Genomic DNA, 16,258 nt, shown 5'->3' with positions numbered 1-16,258 from the left:
ACGGTTGCGCTTTCACCTCCCAAGCGGATGTTCGGCGTCACCACAATGCACTCGTGTTAAATGCAACTCAGTCTAGTCGTTAGACTTCGAATGACGTGGCCCACACGCTAGTCAGACTGAAAACGGCACCTTCAGTTTTTTGGCTACTAAATGTGGCTGACATTCTCTCAACGGCCACAAATAAATATTTACAGACATCACCAAAACGGAGTATGATTTTGCTGCTGCGTTATAACATTGTTCTAGCTTATCGGTTACTGATATCTAATCACATATTTGACATATTTAAAGTCACGTTTCTGTCAGAATCAGGCATTTTCAATAGTCGGAAGGGCGACCACAGAAATTGTTACTGTTCCACAACCTTCTCATGTGTGAGACGAAGACAGCGAACATTCATCACTCACACTATTTACAGATAATAGACGATAATACCGCAGTGGTAATGTACTTCCAAAATACCGGTGACACAGTTAAGCGCACTTTTCATTTGCTAGACACACAGCACACATTGAACAATAAAACTGGGTCTGCAGTAATTAAAACGTACCTCTCTATCTTAAGACACTGTATTTCAATGACTTTGCAGTTTGTGCACCAGTAACAAAAAAAAAAAAAAAAAAAAAAAAACTGAATTGTTGGAAACTTCTCGCCTTTCAGCACTCGTATTGCATCTTTGAATGGATCTATAAATGTCACAAGTTCTTGTTTTTGTTGTAGACGACTAGTGTTTGAAAGAATCACTCCGGAAGCATTTCCGTGATTGGAACAGACAGACTCTTTGGCGGCATAAGTGGCGGTATAAATCATTCTAACCTCATTTACAAAATAACCGTCATCCAACGTCTATTTCACGACTGTTCAAAGCATGCGTAATGTATAGATAATGATGCTGCAAGGATTACAATGACTTTCGCATGTTATCGCATTGGTTAGAGACAAGCTAAATCTTAGAAAAATACCGGGAATTTATTTCTAACAATTGGAATTTTTCCTGCATGTATTCACAGACTTTTTCTTCTTTGAAAAATGAGTTTTCACCAATACCATATTTCGCAGTGCCTAATTTTGATAAGCAAAGTGCATAGTAATAGACAGATAACACATCTTCCGAAATGTATCGGTCCATATTTCCGCTGTACATTTACATGCATTCATACCTTTTCACTGGATGATGCTGGGCGTCATATTCGATCCTATTTCATCGACTTGTTTTTCAGTGTTTCGTCCTGCTGACACAGATTGAATCAAAATGTTGGAGACGTGCACACGTCCCAGTTCTGAACTGACGTTTTCAAGTTAATGATGTAAAGCTTGAAATCCTACACGTAATGTTAATGTAAATGGATGAAGACCTCTGGCACACATTTCTACGCAGCTGTTTGTACTCTAGTTTACACTGAAATTGATAGTGCTTCAAAATTTCCCTTCGTTGTGGTCTGCACACATATGCCTTCATATACGTGGTGGCGGATCTGTAAGACTGGAGAACAGAGCGCTTATCATGTTACATGTGGCCGACATCCTCATCAGACCCTAATCGAAATCTCTCCCAAACATTATGACCAATGTCTTTCACACTCAGGGTATATTGTTTCGAACCAAATTTTGTTTTTACACTGTCTTTCATCTCATCTTGAAGCACGTCATGATCCTCCAGTAGGAACCCCCATTTTTATTACAAAAAATGGTTCAGATGGCTCTGAGCACTATGTGACTTAACTTCTGAAGTCATCAGTCCCCTAGAACTTACAACTACTCAAACCTAACTAACCTAAGGACGTCACACACATCCATGCCCGAGGCAGGATTCGAACCTGCGACCGTAGCGGTCGCGCGGTTACAGACTGTAGTGCCTAGAACCGCTCGGCCACCCCGGCCGGCTTTTATTACATATGCGTGTAGTACGTAAAGAAATATGAATGTTTTAGTTGGACCACTTTTTTCGCTTTGTGATAGATGGCGCTGTAATAGTCACAAACGTAAAAGTATGTGGTATCACGTAATATTCCGCCAGTACGAGCGGTATTTGCTTCGTGATACATAAGCCGTGTTAAAATGGACCGTTTACCAATTGCGGAAAAGGTCTATGTCTACCTCGTAAAAACGAGTTAAGCGTCAGATGTAACATTTGACGTATGACATAGATATTGAGACGACAGAATGTTAATATCTAGCTCAATACAAGAGTTTGTAATTAACGCTTTCTAGTATATAATGCTTCTTATCTTGACATCGTTTCGGTATCTGTAATTGAATAAGCTAAAGTCATAAAAATTAAACGCTTATTTGATGTAAAAATTGGACATTACTTACAGAAACAGACGTCATTTGTAATAAAAGCATAATAAAAAAATTTAAAAGTGTAGTCGAAGAATCGTCAAAAAATTAAATGCTTCCTGAAGTTAAAATGTTCTGAGTTGTTATGCCGCGTCATATTTCCTTCGAAAAAAAAACGACGTTTCGACCCAGAAGGTTTTAACTTTAGTAAACGCTTCCTGCCAAAATGATATTTTGTCATCTATTCCTGTTGAGGCATTGAGTTTAATGACTGCAAAGCGTAACAAATACAGAAATTCACTGAAGAAATGTGTTGCTCGTAAAAAGAAAGCATTGTCGAAACAACGTATCAAACTGTTTTTAACCTTTTCACCGGGCCAAATATTTCAACGATCGCCATCTCATTAATATTGGGAATTCCCGAGAAATTAGGTTAACTGTACTATTGCGTGCGTAATACTAATTAAACAAGTAATTCATTTGTTAAAATCAGTACTCGATTTCAGCTACGAATGAGAAAATCTATAACCGTCTGCCATATTTCGCATGGTGAGAAATAACGAGGGAAATGGCTTTTCGCCCTCCAGTACGTGACTATGATGTTGGTTTCAAACTTCGACGAATCAGAAATATGAGCGTGCAAGGTCTATCTGTATCTATGGTCTAATATTGTTGTGCACGTTGTTGAGGAATTCTGTGACACAGGCTGGCCAGCTACATCAAGTGACGTCACGTCACTTGAGGTCACGTGACGGTCTCCGGCCTTAATGCATTCCGCTACGGGCGGGAGCGACGTAATGCGCGCCGGTAATGGACGCGCCGCTTTCAGCTTATTGCCGGCTGCAGAACGGAAGCAGAATATTCGCCGGGGCGCGCTCTCCGATAAGCGTTCGTCAAACTTAATTTCTTTAATGCACCCACTAACTGTGCTTTCCATCAGCGACATAAATGCTCAACTCGTAAATGGATAAAAGTCGTAGTACTCAGTAAAAGACAGCACTGCCATTAATACCGGCAGTCGTTCGTAACTCAGGAACTCGCATCGCGAGCGATTCGTTCGCCGCGCTGTCACAGCCTGTGGACGGCGACGCAATCACAGCCACACAATTAGATCCGTTGTAACAAAAAGGGTGGAACGATCAGTGGTACTGACAGTGTTGGAGATATCCCCCCATGCTCGTTGACAACTTAGGAAACCCGGAGAGAACTGAATCAACAGGAATACAACGTAATTCGATACATTAGTAGACAACACCACTATCTAGGCGTTTTCTCATTACGTTAGCTATAGACAGAGCAATATTTACTTTTCGACCATTTTACGAACTGATACCAAAACTCCCATGTACACGGAAAGACATTCGCATCTTCAATTCTGTTGTCGTGATCATGAATCGGAATATTGTTTTTATGCAGCTCTCGCGCTAATCTAAACTGAGATTGGAATGTATACCGCAGAGACAGGCTGGACAATGAAGGGGGCGGCGTGTTTATAGCCATAAAAAGTGCAATAATATCGAAGGAAATTGACGTAGATCCGAAATGCGAAATAATTTGTGTGAAGGTCACGGTTAAAGCAGGCTCAAACATGGTGACTAAATGTCTCTATAGGCCCCCTGGCTCAGCAGCTGTTGTGGCAGAGCACCTGAAGGAAAATTTGGAAAATATTTCGAGTAGATTTCCCCACCATGTTATAGTTCTGGGTGGAGATTTTAATTTACCAGATACAGACTGGGAGAGTCAAACGTTTATAACGGATGGCAGGGATAAAAGATTCCAGTCAATTTTTTTTAAGTGCATTATCTGAAAACTACCTTGAGCAGTTAAACAGAGAACCTACTCGTGGCGATAACATATTAGACCTTCTGGTGACAAACAGACCAGAACTATTTGAAACAGTTAACGCAGAACAGAGAATCAGCGATCATAAAGCGGTTACTGCATCGATGATTTCAGCCGTAAATAGAAATATTTAAAAAGGTAGGAAGATTTTTCTGTTTAGCAAAAGTGACAAAACACAGATTTCAGAGTACTTTTGTCTCAAGTACAGATAGTGTTGAGAATCAGTGGACAAAGTTCAAAACCATCGTACAATATTCGTTAGATGAGTATGTGCCAAGCAAGATCGTAAGAGATGGAAAAGAGCCACCGTGGAGTTAGAAAACTGGTGCGGAAGCAAAGGGAACTTCACAGGAAACATAAACGTAGCCAAAGCCTTGCAGACAAACAAAAATTACGCGAAGCGAAATGTAGTGTGAGGAGGTCTATGCCAGAGGCGTTCAATGAATTTACCGTACTGAAATCTCTTCTGGAAAAGCATTACGCTATGGAGGATCCTGTCGCCTTATTTTAGCTGAAGACGAGACTGTCGCTAGCATCTGTTAAAATAGATGAAAGATCAGCTCATGATATCCAGTGCTCCTTTTGTCTGAATATAAAATGCAATCATTTAAGATTTACCGTACTGAATTATCTTCAGGACAAGCATTACGGAATGGAGAATCCTGTCGCTTTATTTTAGCTGAAGACGAGACCACTGTCGTTAGGGTTTCAAAGTTTTGTGAAGCTTTTAGCCTAGATATTTTGATGTGTTACAGACTGGTGGCTTAATTCCATCCACTATTACTTTCTCTTTTTTAACCAAAGTTTTATACCTGCGGCAACGTGTGTACATACGTTCTGTCACAATTTTACTGTCTTGAACGTTAGTTGAAGTTTCATATCGTGTGAACTGTATATTATCGATAGTCATCTGAAAACATTTTCTTGCTGTCGCGCACCCTTAACACCATATTATCATCATCATCATCATCGCCATCGGCATATCATTTGATGGGCGGCCACGGTGACATTTTCTGGAAAGTCTTAGGATCTCCGATGACAGGTCGCTGCTGTCGATATCGGTCTTAATCAGCAGTACTAAAACTACCTAATAGGATTAGCGCATTAATTGGTCTTCGGGCACACCCTGGCCCTTCCTGGCTTTAGATCCTCCTAACCGTGTAATGTTGGAATACGGTTGCTGTGGCGTCATATACAAGAGGCGCCAATGCAATCACTTAAGGTTTAGCATTCTGAAATCTCTTCAGGACAAGCATTACGCATTGCACGGCGACCGCACTCCAGTCCGCTTATGGCGCAAATTGAACTCGGCGAGCTCACCAGCGGTTCAACGGACAACGACACTAGAGGCCGGGCCAAGACATGTGCGCAGGCGGCCGAAGTGGCCGTGCGGTTAAAGGCGCTGCAGTCTGGAACCGCAAGACCGCTACGGTCGCAGGTTCGAATCCTGCCTCGGGCATGGATGTTTGTGATGTCCTTAGGTTAGTTAGGTTTAACTAGTTCTAAGTTCTAGGGGACTAATGACCTCAGCAGTTGAGTCCCATAGTGCTCAGAGCCATGTGCGCAGGCGGTGCTATTTTCTGCTTTCACCGAAACTAAGTTTGAACCAATCAGACAGAAGTATGACTCTGTGAGACGGCTGTTTACGCCCGCACCGCGTTGGCATTGGGGAGACCTCGCCTGGACTACGTGCTGCCAGCATCAGCTCGTCCATATATCGCAGTTACTGTGAAGTAGGACTTCGCCAATGAGACGCCGCTGAGAGGACTTGCCATTTTGTTTTTGCTATATCTCCCACAGTTCAAAAAATTGGACTTTAATGCTATTATAACAAACTTCATTCACAGGGACTCGGCCTCTGACTGTAACTTTCGTAATTCAATTATTTGAACATTCAGTCAGTCATTAAACGTTTTTTGTGTTTCGTTTTTCTTCAGAAGTCAGTTATTAATACCAAATCTGTGAAGTTATTACTTTTCTTCCAAATAAAACTTATTAATGGTAGGCTTAAATCTGGTGACTTGACCGGAGTAAGGGAAATATCAACGCTATTAGTGGTTTGCTGCTTACGTCGATTAAATATCCTGACGTAAGGCAAAGCGATATGAAATGGAACAAGCACATACAGGGAAGGTAGTAGGAAAGGCGAATAGTCGATTTAGTTTATTGAGAGAATTTTAAGAAAGTGTGGTTCATCTGTAAAGGAGACCGCGTCTGCAACACCAGTGCAACTCGTTCTTAAGTACTCCTATAGTCTTTCGGAAACCCACCAGGGCGGGTTAAAAGAAGATATCGAAGCAATGCAAAGACGTGCTGCTAGATATGTTAACGTTAGGTTCGAACAAGATGCGAGTATTACGGAGATGCTTCGAGAACTCAAATGGGAATACTTGGAGGGAAGGAGACGTTTCTTAGGCAAAATACTAACGAGAAAACTTAGAGAACAGGTGTTTTTGGCTGACTGCAGAACGATTCTGTTTCCGCCAACATACATCCTCCGTAAGGATCGAGAAGATAAGATAAATTAGGGTTCGTGCAGTGACATGTAGATAGTCGCTTTTTTTCCCCTTTATTCCGTTTGCGAGTGAACAGGAAAGGTGTACCCCCCCCCCCCCCCCCTCACTTATCGACCTTAATGACAGTGAAAAATTAAACCGCGTGTACCTGATGGAAATTTGGCAAAAGCAATCGTCACCGAAGTTAATCTGTCGGTAAAGAGGGAGGAAAGGGTTACATCTAAATGAAAGGAAAAATGCAAATGAAACTGGTGGAAATTAATTTTGAAAGGGGGTAAAGTTAATAAAGAAAGTAAATGTGCGGCCGTTACGTTAACAATTGACTAGCGGTAATTAGATATTTGAGATTTGGGGGAAATTACGGTCGCCAGTGCTAAGGACAATTACTATAGTAACTGAAAAAGAAAGGTTATTACACATATAATTAGCACTAGAAGCGTGGCAACTGAAGGTTGACACGTGTAGTGTGAAAACTGAAAGTTTGTCAGAAGTAATAAATTTCGCTACACTCTGACTTAATTTAGCAAAAGAATTAATAAAACCGGAAAATCGGAAGTTAATTTAGTGACTGAAGTTAATAGTGAGCTTTCTTTCTGAAGCACATCGAAATTCAGTAAAATACGGTTAGTCTTGGACTACCTCAACAATCATTTCAAAAGCTACTTGAATCTACGCAATTTAGAAATAAGAGATTTAAGTTTGAACTTGAATTAAATGATTCTGAACAATTAACAGTAGTAAAATTTAGTACGTACCAAGCTGAGCTGCAGTCACAGGTAACTAAAATACGGTAACAAAACTCGCACTCTTAATTTGTGCTTGTGCAATCTAAATATTGTAGCCAGCTATGAATACCTTAACTGAACTTTGAAATTAAAGCAGTGAAATCGAATGATGCTGGCGTTTGAATTTCAATGACACTCGGGCTTATTTCGGAAAAGGAAGGGACCCTGCTTGGCAATGCAATTGGGACAATGAGTAACAAAGGTTCATGCTAAGTTGCTGTAATTTCTGATGCAACAATTTTAAAAGTTTGAAAAGCTGAGTCTGCCATACAGTTCTAAAACTTTACGTGCTTCCAGTCTTCCTTGTTGGCTGATTGAAGGTTTGAAGCCGTCGATCGAGGAGGTGGCGACAGTCACTCATTGTCGGCCGTCGCTGTTGCAGAAGCTGGATGTTGGCGCGCCTTCTTCTCGACACGGTAACCAGACGAAACGGGCTCTTGATGTGCGCCAGCTAATGCTTCCCGTCCGCGACACCATGTCAGAAACTATCATCGCAAGTCGAGCGCAATTACATGCTGCCAAACCCCGAAAGCGCGGCAACTCGCGGGAACTTCACACAACACACCTGCTCCACTGCACCACCCCAGCCAGACTCTCTGCTCTGCCCGCGCTCCACGCGGCATAGTTAACACTACCAAAGATCCTAAACACTTTGGTTCTCCACACGACCTATCGATGTAATGGTTCGATAGCATAGTTTCCCTAGGCCAGACCCAGTGTAAAAATACAAATAATCTTTACACAACAAACCAATTCTACATCTACATAAATGCATATATATTCAAACAGTAAAACAATTACAATATACAAAGACACAGAAACGTCATATATTCAGGTAAAAAAATAAGGAAAAAAATTATAGTATAATAGATGGAAATACGAGCATATGCATTTCCGGCGTTACAAAGGGATTGACTAGTAGTGCTACAAAGTACCCTCCGCCATGTACCTTCTGCAGCTTGCAGAGAATATGTACAGGGGTAGAGGTAGATATACGAGGGTGAGTCAAATGAAAACCTTAAACTTGTAATAACAAATCGAAATTTTGCGCCGTTATCCTGTAAGTTGGTAAGCGTGCTACAAACAGTGTGCAGAATGGCCTATAGGTGGCAGCATAGTGCAGATGCACACATACCATCACAGTATCAGTATAAATATGTCGGCCCCACTTGCGACTTGCACCAGGGAAGAACAGCGTTCTGTTATTCAGTTTTTGCGTAGTGAAGGTGTGAAACCTATTGAAATTCATCGACGAATGAAGGTTCAGTACGGTGATGCATGTTTGTCACAGCTGCAAGTCTACGAATGGAGTAGGAAGTTCGCAAATAGTGTGACTTCAGTGGAAGATGCTCCTCGTCCAGGTCAGGCACAACGAGTTGTGACTCCACAGAACATTGCAGCAGTTGAAGGCATAGTGAACGGAAACCGTCGAGTGACACTGAATGACATTGCAGCATGAAAAATGAAGATGAAGATGTACGGCACGCGGTGCATGAGTGGTTGCGCGGACTACCAAAAGAATTTTTTTCTAAAGGAACTTATGCACTTTGTAAGCGCTGGAGGACTTGCATTCAGTGTGGGGGAGATTATGTTGAAAAGTGATACAGCTTTGTACCACTCCTGCACAATAAATAATATTTAAAAATATATTTAAGGTTTTCATTTGACTCACCCTCGTAGATATCTGAAGTGGTGAGAAAATGTACAGGCTAGGGTGAGACGTTACCCCGGCTACGTGCCATCTTGTTAGAGCCCCCACACCTCGCTAAGCAGATAACCGACTGGGTCATCCGCAAGCCCTCTTCCCAGTTTGTCTGCGACTTCATGGCATCTGCTCATGATGCCCATGCCATCTGGTCTTCTCTTCCCGTCGGTGTTTTCACTCAAAATTCCCGAAGTACCTGTTGTTTTGCAAACAACTTTCTTGGGAGGGAAAATACAGCTCAGAGACATTACGAATAACAATAACAATACTCAATAACCATTCAAATTATCATAAAAATTATGACAATTGGAAAGTTAAGGATGATGAGGTGTTTCCAAAAGCCGTATATCTGTATGAAAGTGCTTCATTCGCAACTACCCATTTTATAATGGTATGTAAATGTAACCATCATAAACCTGAAGACGTGTCAATACTGACTTGAAATAGGTATTGCCAATAAAGCAACTTCATACAGAGACATGATTTTTGGAAACACTTCATCGTTCTTGACTTTCTAATTGTTATAATTTTTATATTAATATCTATGGTTGTTGCTTTCACCTGTTGTTTTTATTTTCCGTATAATAAAATTTTCGTTTCACACCTGTAGCTGTATTTTCGCAGGTAAAAATGTATGATAACACGCAAATCTCTAAAGTAAACCGAACAGTGAAATAAACAATCTGCAGCTATCTAATCAGCTACATTTTTTTCTCCATCAAAAACGCTGCAAGACTGTCACAAACACAGAGTATTCCATCATATTTCGCGTCTGCATGCGACACAGTATTATTTCCTCTTGCTGTATTTTGGCTGATAACAGTAAAGTCATCTTCAACTTAAGTAGATGCAGAATTGAAACGTCTTGACACAATATTGCATGCACATGCGTCAGAGATACAGGGTTATTACAAATGTTTGAAGCAATTTCACAGCTCTACAATAACTTTATTATTTGAGATATTTTCACAATGCTTTGCACACACATACAAAAACTCAAAAAGTTTTTTTAGGCATTCACAAATGTTCGATATGTGCCCCTTTAGTGATTCGGCAGACATCAAGCCGATAATCAAGTTCCTCCCACACTCGGCGCAGCATGTCCCCATCAATGAGTTCGAAAGCATCTTTGATGCGAGGTCACAGTTCTGGCACGTTTCTTGGTAGAGGAGGTTTAAACACTGAATCTTTCACATAACCCCACAGAAAGAAATCGCATGGGGTTAAGTCGGGAGAGTGTGGAGGCCATGACATGAATTGCTGATCATGATCTCCACCACGACCGATCCATCGGTTTTCCAATCTCTTGTTTAAGAAATGCCGAACATCATGATGGAAGTGCGGTGGAGCACCATCCTGTTGAACGATGAAGTCGGCGCTGTCGGTCTCCATTTGTGGCATGAGCCAATTTTCCAGCATGTCCAGATACACGTGTCCTGTAACGTTTTTTTCGCAGAAGAAAAAGGGGCCGTAAACTTTAAACCGTGAGATTGCACAAAACGAGTTAACTTTTGGTGAATTGCGAATTTGCTGCACGAATGCGTGAGGATTCTCTACCGCCCAGATTCGCACATTGTGTCTGTTCACTTCCTCTTCCATGATCTGTTGCAACCACGCCGAAAATTCAAAGCGTTTGACTTTGTCATCGGGTGTCAGGGCTTGTAGCAATTGTAAACGGTAAGGCTTCTGCTTTAGCCTTTTCCGTAAGATTTTCCAAACCGTCGGCTGTGGTACGTTTAGCTCCCTGCTTGCTTTATTGGTCGGCTTCCGCGGGCTACGCGTGAAACTTGCCCGCACGCGTTCAACCATTTCTTCGCTCACTGCTGGTCGACCCGTTGATTTCCCTTTACAGAGGCATCCAGAAGCTTTGAACTGCGCATACCATCGCCGAATGGAGTTAGCAGTTGGTGGATCTTTGTTGAACTTCGTCCTGAAGTGTCGTTGCACTGTTATGACTGACTGATGTGAGTGCATTTCAAGCACGACATACGCTTTCTCGGCTCCTGTCGCCATTTTGTCTCACTGCGCTCTCGAGCGCTCTGGCGGCAGAAACCTGAAGTGCGGCTTCAGCCGAACAAAACTTTATGAGTTTTCCTACGTATCTGTAGTGTGTCGTGACCATATGTCAATGAATGGAGCTACAGTGAATTTATGAAATCGCTTCAATCATTTGTAATAGCCCTGTACATGCAGTCGGCGACTAGAGCATCAGTCACAGATAAAACTTCATGCATCTTACAATAAACCGTAGCAAGCACCCAGTCAGCATATCCCCAGTACTTACGAATCACGTAATTAATATTTAACTCAACCGAGACGACGGTTTCCAGCTCAGCAAATAATGAAAACTGTTCATTTCATGTCTGTTCACTCAGAGGAATTATTGTTCTGTGCCCATTCTGCCTGTCATTCTGACACAAGGCATCAGTTTTAACAATTGACGACATAATTCGTAGGTTCAAATAGTTCAAATGGCTCTAAGCACTACGGGACTTAACATCTGATGTCATCAGTCCCCTAGACTTAGAGCTAATTAAACCTAAATAACCTAAGGACATAACACACATCCATGCAAGAGGCAGGGTTCGAACCTGCGACCGTAGCAGCGGCGCGATACCGGACTGAAGCGCTTAGAACCGCTCGGCCACAGCGGCCAGCTAATTCGTAGGCATTGTGTATTTTATGACCGGTGCTTACTATGGTTGACACCTAGAAGTGTAAAATTTCATCTATGACTAATTCTTTTATTGCCATCTGCCATATCCCTAATGCACGCACATATTCTCCTTAGTTATAAGTCAAGATTTTGAAGTCACCTTGAAGATGGCTGCATTCTTGTCAGTCAAAATGTCGGAAGAAGAAGTAATATTGTACCGGCTGCATGTTCAGAAGATGGTGGAATAAAAAAATGGTTCAAATGGCTCTGAGCACTATGGGACTTAACATCTATGGTCACCAGTCCCCTAGAACTTAGAACTACTTAAACCTAACTAACCTAAGGGCAGCACACAACACCCAGCCATCACGAGGCAGAGAAAATCCCTGACCCCGCCGGGAATCGAACCCGGGAACCCGGGCGTGGGAGATGGTGGAATACCGCATATTAAATGACCCTTGGACTGTCAACTGCGGAGAGTGAAATGAGGCGTCAGAACGTCAGTAGATTTGTTCTCAATTTCTTTATTCCGGCCCTGCGCTGTAGTACATCACAAAGAGCTTGGTGGAGGCGTCCAGTTGCCTCTCATGTAAAATAATAGGCGTCTAGCATTCCTGACAGCGCTCGAATTCACCTGTCAGATATGTTTCCGGCCGTGACCATGATGACAGCGTGGAGGCGTGGCTGACGATGGCCGTGGACTCCCTCCAGCATGTGGGCAGCTCTCTTGTGACGCGGGGCAGGCTGCCCTGTCTCGTGATCAAATAGCAGACCCTGTACTGCATTCCGGGATGTTGCACCGGATGTCACAGGCTGGTGGTGTAAGCTATGATAAAGAAGCGAGAATGGTTTGGTACATGAATGGCTGAGTATTTATATGCTCCAGATTATGTTTGTTTAGGGCTCTAGGCAGGTACTCTAAACACTTCCATGGTGGCAAGTGAGGAAGGTTTCCGTCCTTCCGCTAGCATATTGCAGCGTTAGCTGTTGCTGTACCATGCCCAGCTGGCTCCGCTTCACAACGCCAGTCGGCTATGTTTTGTGAGCCGTGGTAAAAAATTGCTGCTTTGAAGAGCGCGCCGCAGCGCGTTGTGTGAAGCAGTCGCCCTCCGCTTCTGGCGGTGGCGCCGCTGTGGCAATCGCAGCTTTGGTGTCTCCCTCTGGTGGGAAAGCGGAAAGGTTGCCTGTTCACGTGCATTTAATGGGCGCTATCAGCTCGGCGGTATCAGTTGGAATGAGGCTAGGTCAGTCTCGCGTCACCAGTTGCTAGTCTGTCTCTCGTTTGCATTTGTGCGGCAGTTAGTGTCTGCCTGTCGTCGGAGTGCTAGTATGTCTGTCCTTTGGATCAACTTTAAGGCCAGAAAATGAGAGTCTTGCCACTCCGCCAGTAACAGAACTCAGCTAGTGGTCGCCCGGTCGGGGCTGAGTTCCTGCATCTGAGTCTGCGCGTTAGGCCGCCAGTCTGCTCGAGTTGTTCGGGCAACGGTCATCGGCGGTTGGATCGGTCGGTTGGTTGGTCGCGCACTGAGGCCTGAGAATCGGCGCGTGTGAGATCCCCACCTGAGTCCAGTGGGCAGCGCCGTATAGAAAGGGGTAGTGGCTTCGCGGTTCACACGAGAGCAACAGGAGCGAAACCACGACATCGGACTGGCCGGGGGGAGCTACAACGCCGTGAGACGGGAGATCGGCGCGCCTTCCTGCGTCCGTTGAAGCGGCTGGCAGCGGACGGTTCGGGAGAGCGTTGGGGGTGCTGCGCCAGGTCTTCGCCAGAAATCGCAGTTTATTAGAAGTTAAGTGGTTGAAGATATGTTGTTTCATTTACTTGTTAAATTCTACTTGTTTTCTTGGTGAGGTCACCAGCCGCTTTGTTTTGAGGCCATCCCACCATTCTTCTCCGTTTGCCCACCCGCGGGAAGGTGGTTATTTGTGAATTGGGTGGTCCGTTTTTCCCTTGTGGAATTGGGGAGGTTTAGAGCAATGTGCGGTTAGGGTTGTTTAGTAACACCTCCCCACCCCCACCCCCACCCCCCCCACCCCCCGTCAATCTGCCGTACGTTAATAGCTGCCTCTGTCATGTTTGTCGCATTCGGTGTTAACGAATTTATAGAATGAAGGTAAAGGCCGAATTCCAGAAATATGTTTTTATCTTGCCTATCATCTTGCGAGGCGATATACGTGTAATGTAGTACATTTTATGTAAGTCTGAATTTCATGGGTTTTATTTAAATAGTCATTTTTATAAAGTTGCCACCCTTCCACCGTAAGAGCCCTTTTAAAAACAAATTGCACTTTTGGTGGCAATTAATTTCTTAGTATGAGTGTTTGTACCATTTCCATCCCTCTTACAGGGTGCATAGTTAATGTGTTTGTGTGAGTTGTTAAAATTTTTAGTTTAAAGTAATCTGATGTGTTGCAGATTTGCACCAGTGTAGTTTTTCAGAGGTCGTCGTGAGCGGTCGTGACTTTTCCATCAGTTACTTCCTGGCAACTACTTCCACGCTCACCTAGTGTGATTAAACGTGTAAATGTTGATGGTGAATCGCGAGTAAATAAAGTAAATTCTTTAAGAAAAGATTTTGAAAGTAAAGTTACGGTTCATTTTGCTTTTACAGTTCATAACACTCTCCCTCGCTTGCAGCTGACTCTGCTGTAACTCACATTTTTTGACCGAATACGATCGATACACTACGCTCACACGCAGTTACGATTTGACTGTTACCTTACGCTTGCCCTGTAAGCTGATAATGTGTAAGTCCCCCACAGTGTTTTGCCGTGAAACAGTTCCTGCAAGTCTGTCTGAATTTCGTTGCGTCCACTCTCGGATGCAGCGACGTCTACATCGTGTCCTTCACAACTGGTGATTACAGCTGCGGCGGTGCTCGTTGCAGGTGGTGGTACGAGTCCGGGACGCCGGTGGCTTCTTCTGGGCGCGTGTGGGCGTCGCAGGAGGCGCTGCACATCCTGGGGGCGCGGCCGGAGGACGCCGGCAGGTGGGAGTGTCGCGTGCACAACGCCTTCGGAGAGCAGCGGGTGCACGCCTCGCTGCAGGTCACCGCGCCGCTCGCCGTCCACGTCACGCCACACCTGCTGGTAAGGCACACCGTGACGTCTTCTACCTACATACACATATCCCAAGATAAGTATTTTTATCATCTCTCTGTAGTGATATGGGTGAATTCAGTGTAGTGATATTAATACATCCGCCGTCCGCGGATAGGAAAATCTCAGAGTGTGAGTTTTAGCGTTTTTATTTAAACTGAAGTCTTTCTTCAAAATTTACAAACAATATTCGTGAGGTGGGACTGATCCTCCAAGCCTACCAATAACTAAATCAGAGATGCTTCCGAACATAAACTGTCTGTAGTAACCGTACAACTTCACCAAAGTGAAGCCTCCTGAGACGCCCACACGCGGCCAGAAGAAGCCACCGGCGTCCCGGACTCTTACCACCACCTGCAACAAGCACCGGGCCAGCTTGAATCGCCAGTTGTGAAGGACACGAAAGTATACAGAGAAGTTGCAGCATTAGAAAATTGTAGCGAAATGCAGGAAGATCTGCAGCGGATAGGCACTTGGTGCAGGCAGTGGCAACTGACCATTAACATAGACAAATGTAATGTATTGCGAATACACAGAAAGAAGGATCCTTTATTGTATGATTATGTGATAGCGGAACAAACACTGGTAGCAGTTACTTCTGTAAAATATCTGGGAGTATGCGTGCGGACCGATTTGAAGTGGAATGATCATATAAAATTAATTGTTGGTAAGACAGGTACCCGGTTGAGATTCAATGGGAGAGTTCTTTGAAAATGTAGTCCATCAACAAAGGAGGTGGCTTACAAAACACTCGTTCGACCTATACTTGAGTATTGCTCATCAATGTGGGATCCGTACCAGATCGGGTTGACGGAGGACATAGAGAAGATCCAAAGAAGAGCGGCGCGTTTCGTCACAGGGTTATTTGGTAACCGTGATAGTGTTACGGAGATGTTTAACAAACTCAAGTGGCAGACTCTGCAAGAGAGGCGCTCTGCATCGAGGTGTAGCTTGCTCGCCAGGTTTCGAGAGGGTGCGTTTCTGGATGAGGTATCGAATATATTGCTTCCCCCTACTTATACCTCCCGAGGAGATCACGAATGTAAAATTAGAGAGATTAGAGCGCGCACGGAGGCTTCCAGACAGTCGTTCTTCCCGCGAACCATACGCGACTGGAACAGAAAAGGGAGGTAACGACAGTGGCACGTAAAGTGCCCTCCGCCACGCACCGTTGGGTGGCTTGCGGAGTATAAATGTAGATGTAGATGTAGAAACCGAGCCCCGGGCGTTTCGTGAAGAGCGGCGCGGAGTCCACGTTGCCGTCACCTGAGGACGAGGACGAGTAGAGGCCCTGCGAGGATGGCTCCGGTACGCTGGCGGCGGTGGGTGATGACGCGGCGGCTACGATGACACCAGTGGGCTCGCTCGGCGTGAA

The 16,258-nt window shown here is 44.0% G+C and overlaps 1 protein-coding gene across 1 annotated transcript in view; it reads left to right on the top strand.

Annotated features, from left to right (window-relative positions):
• Positions 1 to 16,258, top strand: part of LOC124779545 (Down syndrome cell adhesion molecule-like protein Dscam2) — a 291,097-nt gene that overhangs the window by 34,231 nt on the left and 240,608 nt on the right. The window contains exon 3 of the mRNA XM_047253718.1: positions 14,673 to 14,874. Coding sequence (XP_047109674.1) covers positions 14,673 to 14,874 — 202 coding nt within the window. The remainder of the gene's footprint in view (positions 1 to 14,672; positions 14,875 to 16,258) is intronic.

Source organism: Schistocerca piceifrons, chromosome 1 (genome assembly GCF_021461385.2).
Source record: "Schistocerca piceifrons isolate TAMUIC-IGC-003096 chromosome 1, iqSchPice1.1, whole genome shotgun sequence".
Lineage (NCBI taxonomy): Eukaryota > Metazoa > Arthropoda > Insecta > Orthoptera > Acrididae > Schistocerca > Schistocerca piceifrons.
Note: the sequence above shows the minus strand (reverse complement) of the source record. Positions and strands in the feature narration are given on the sequence as shown.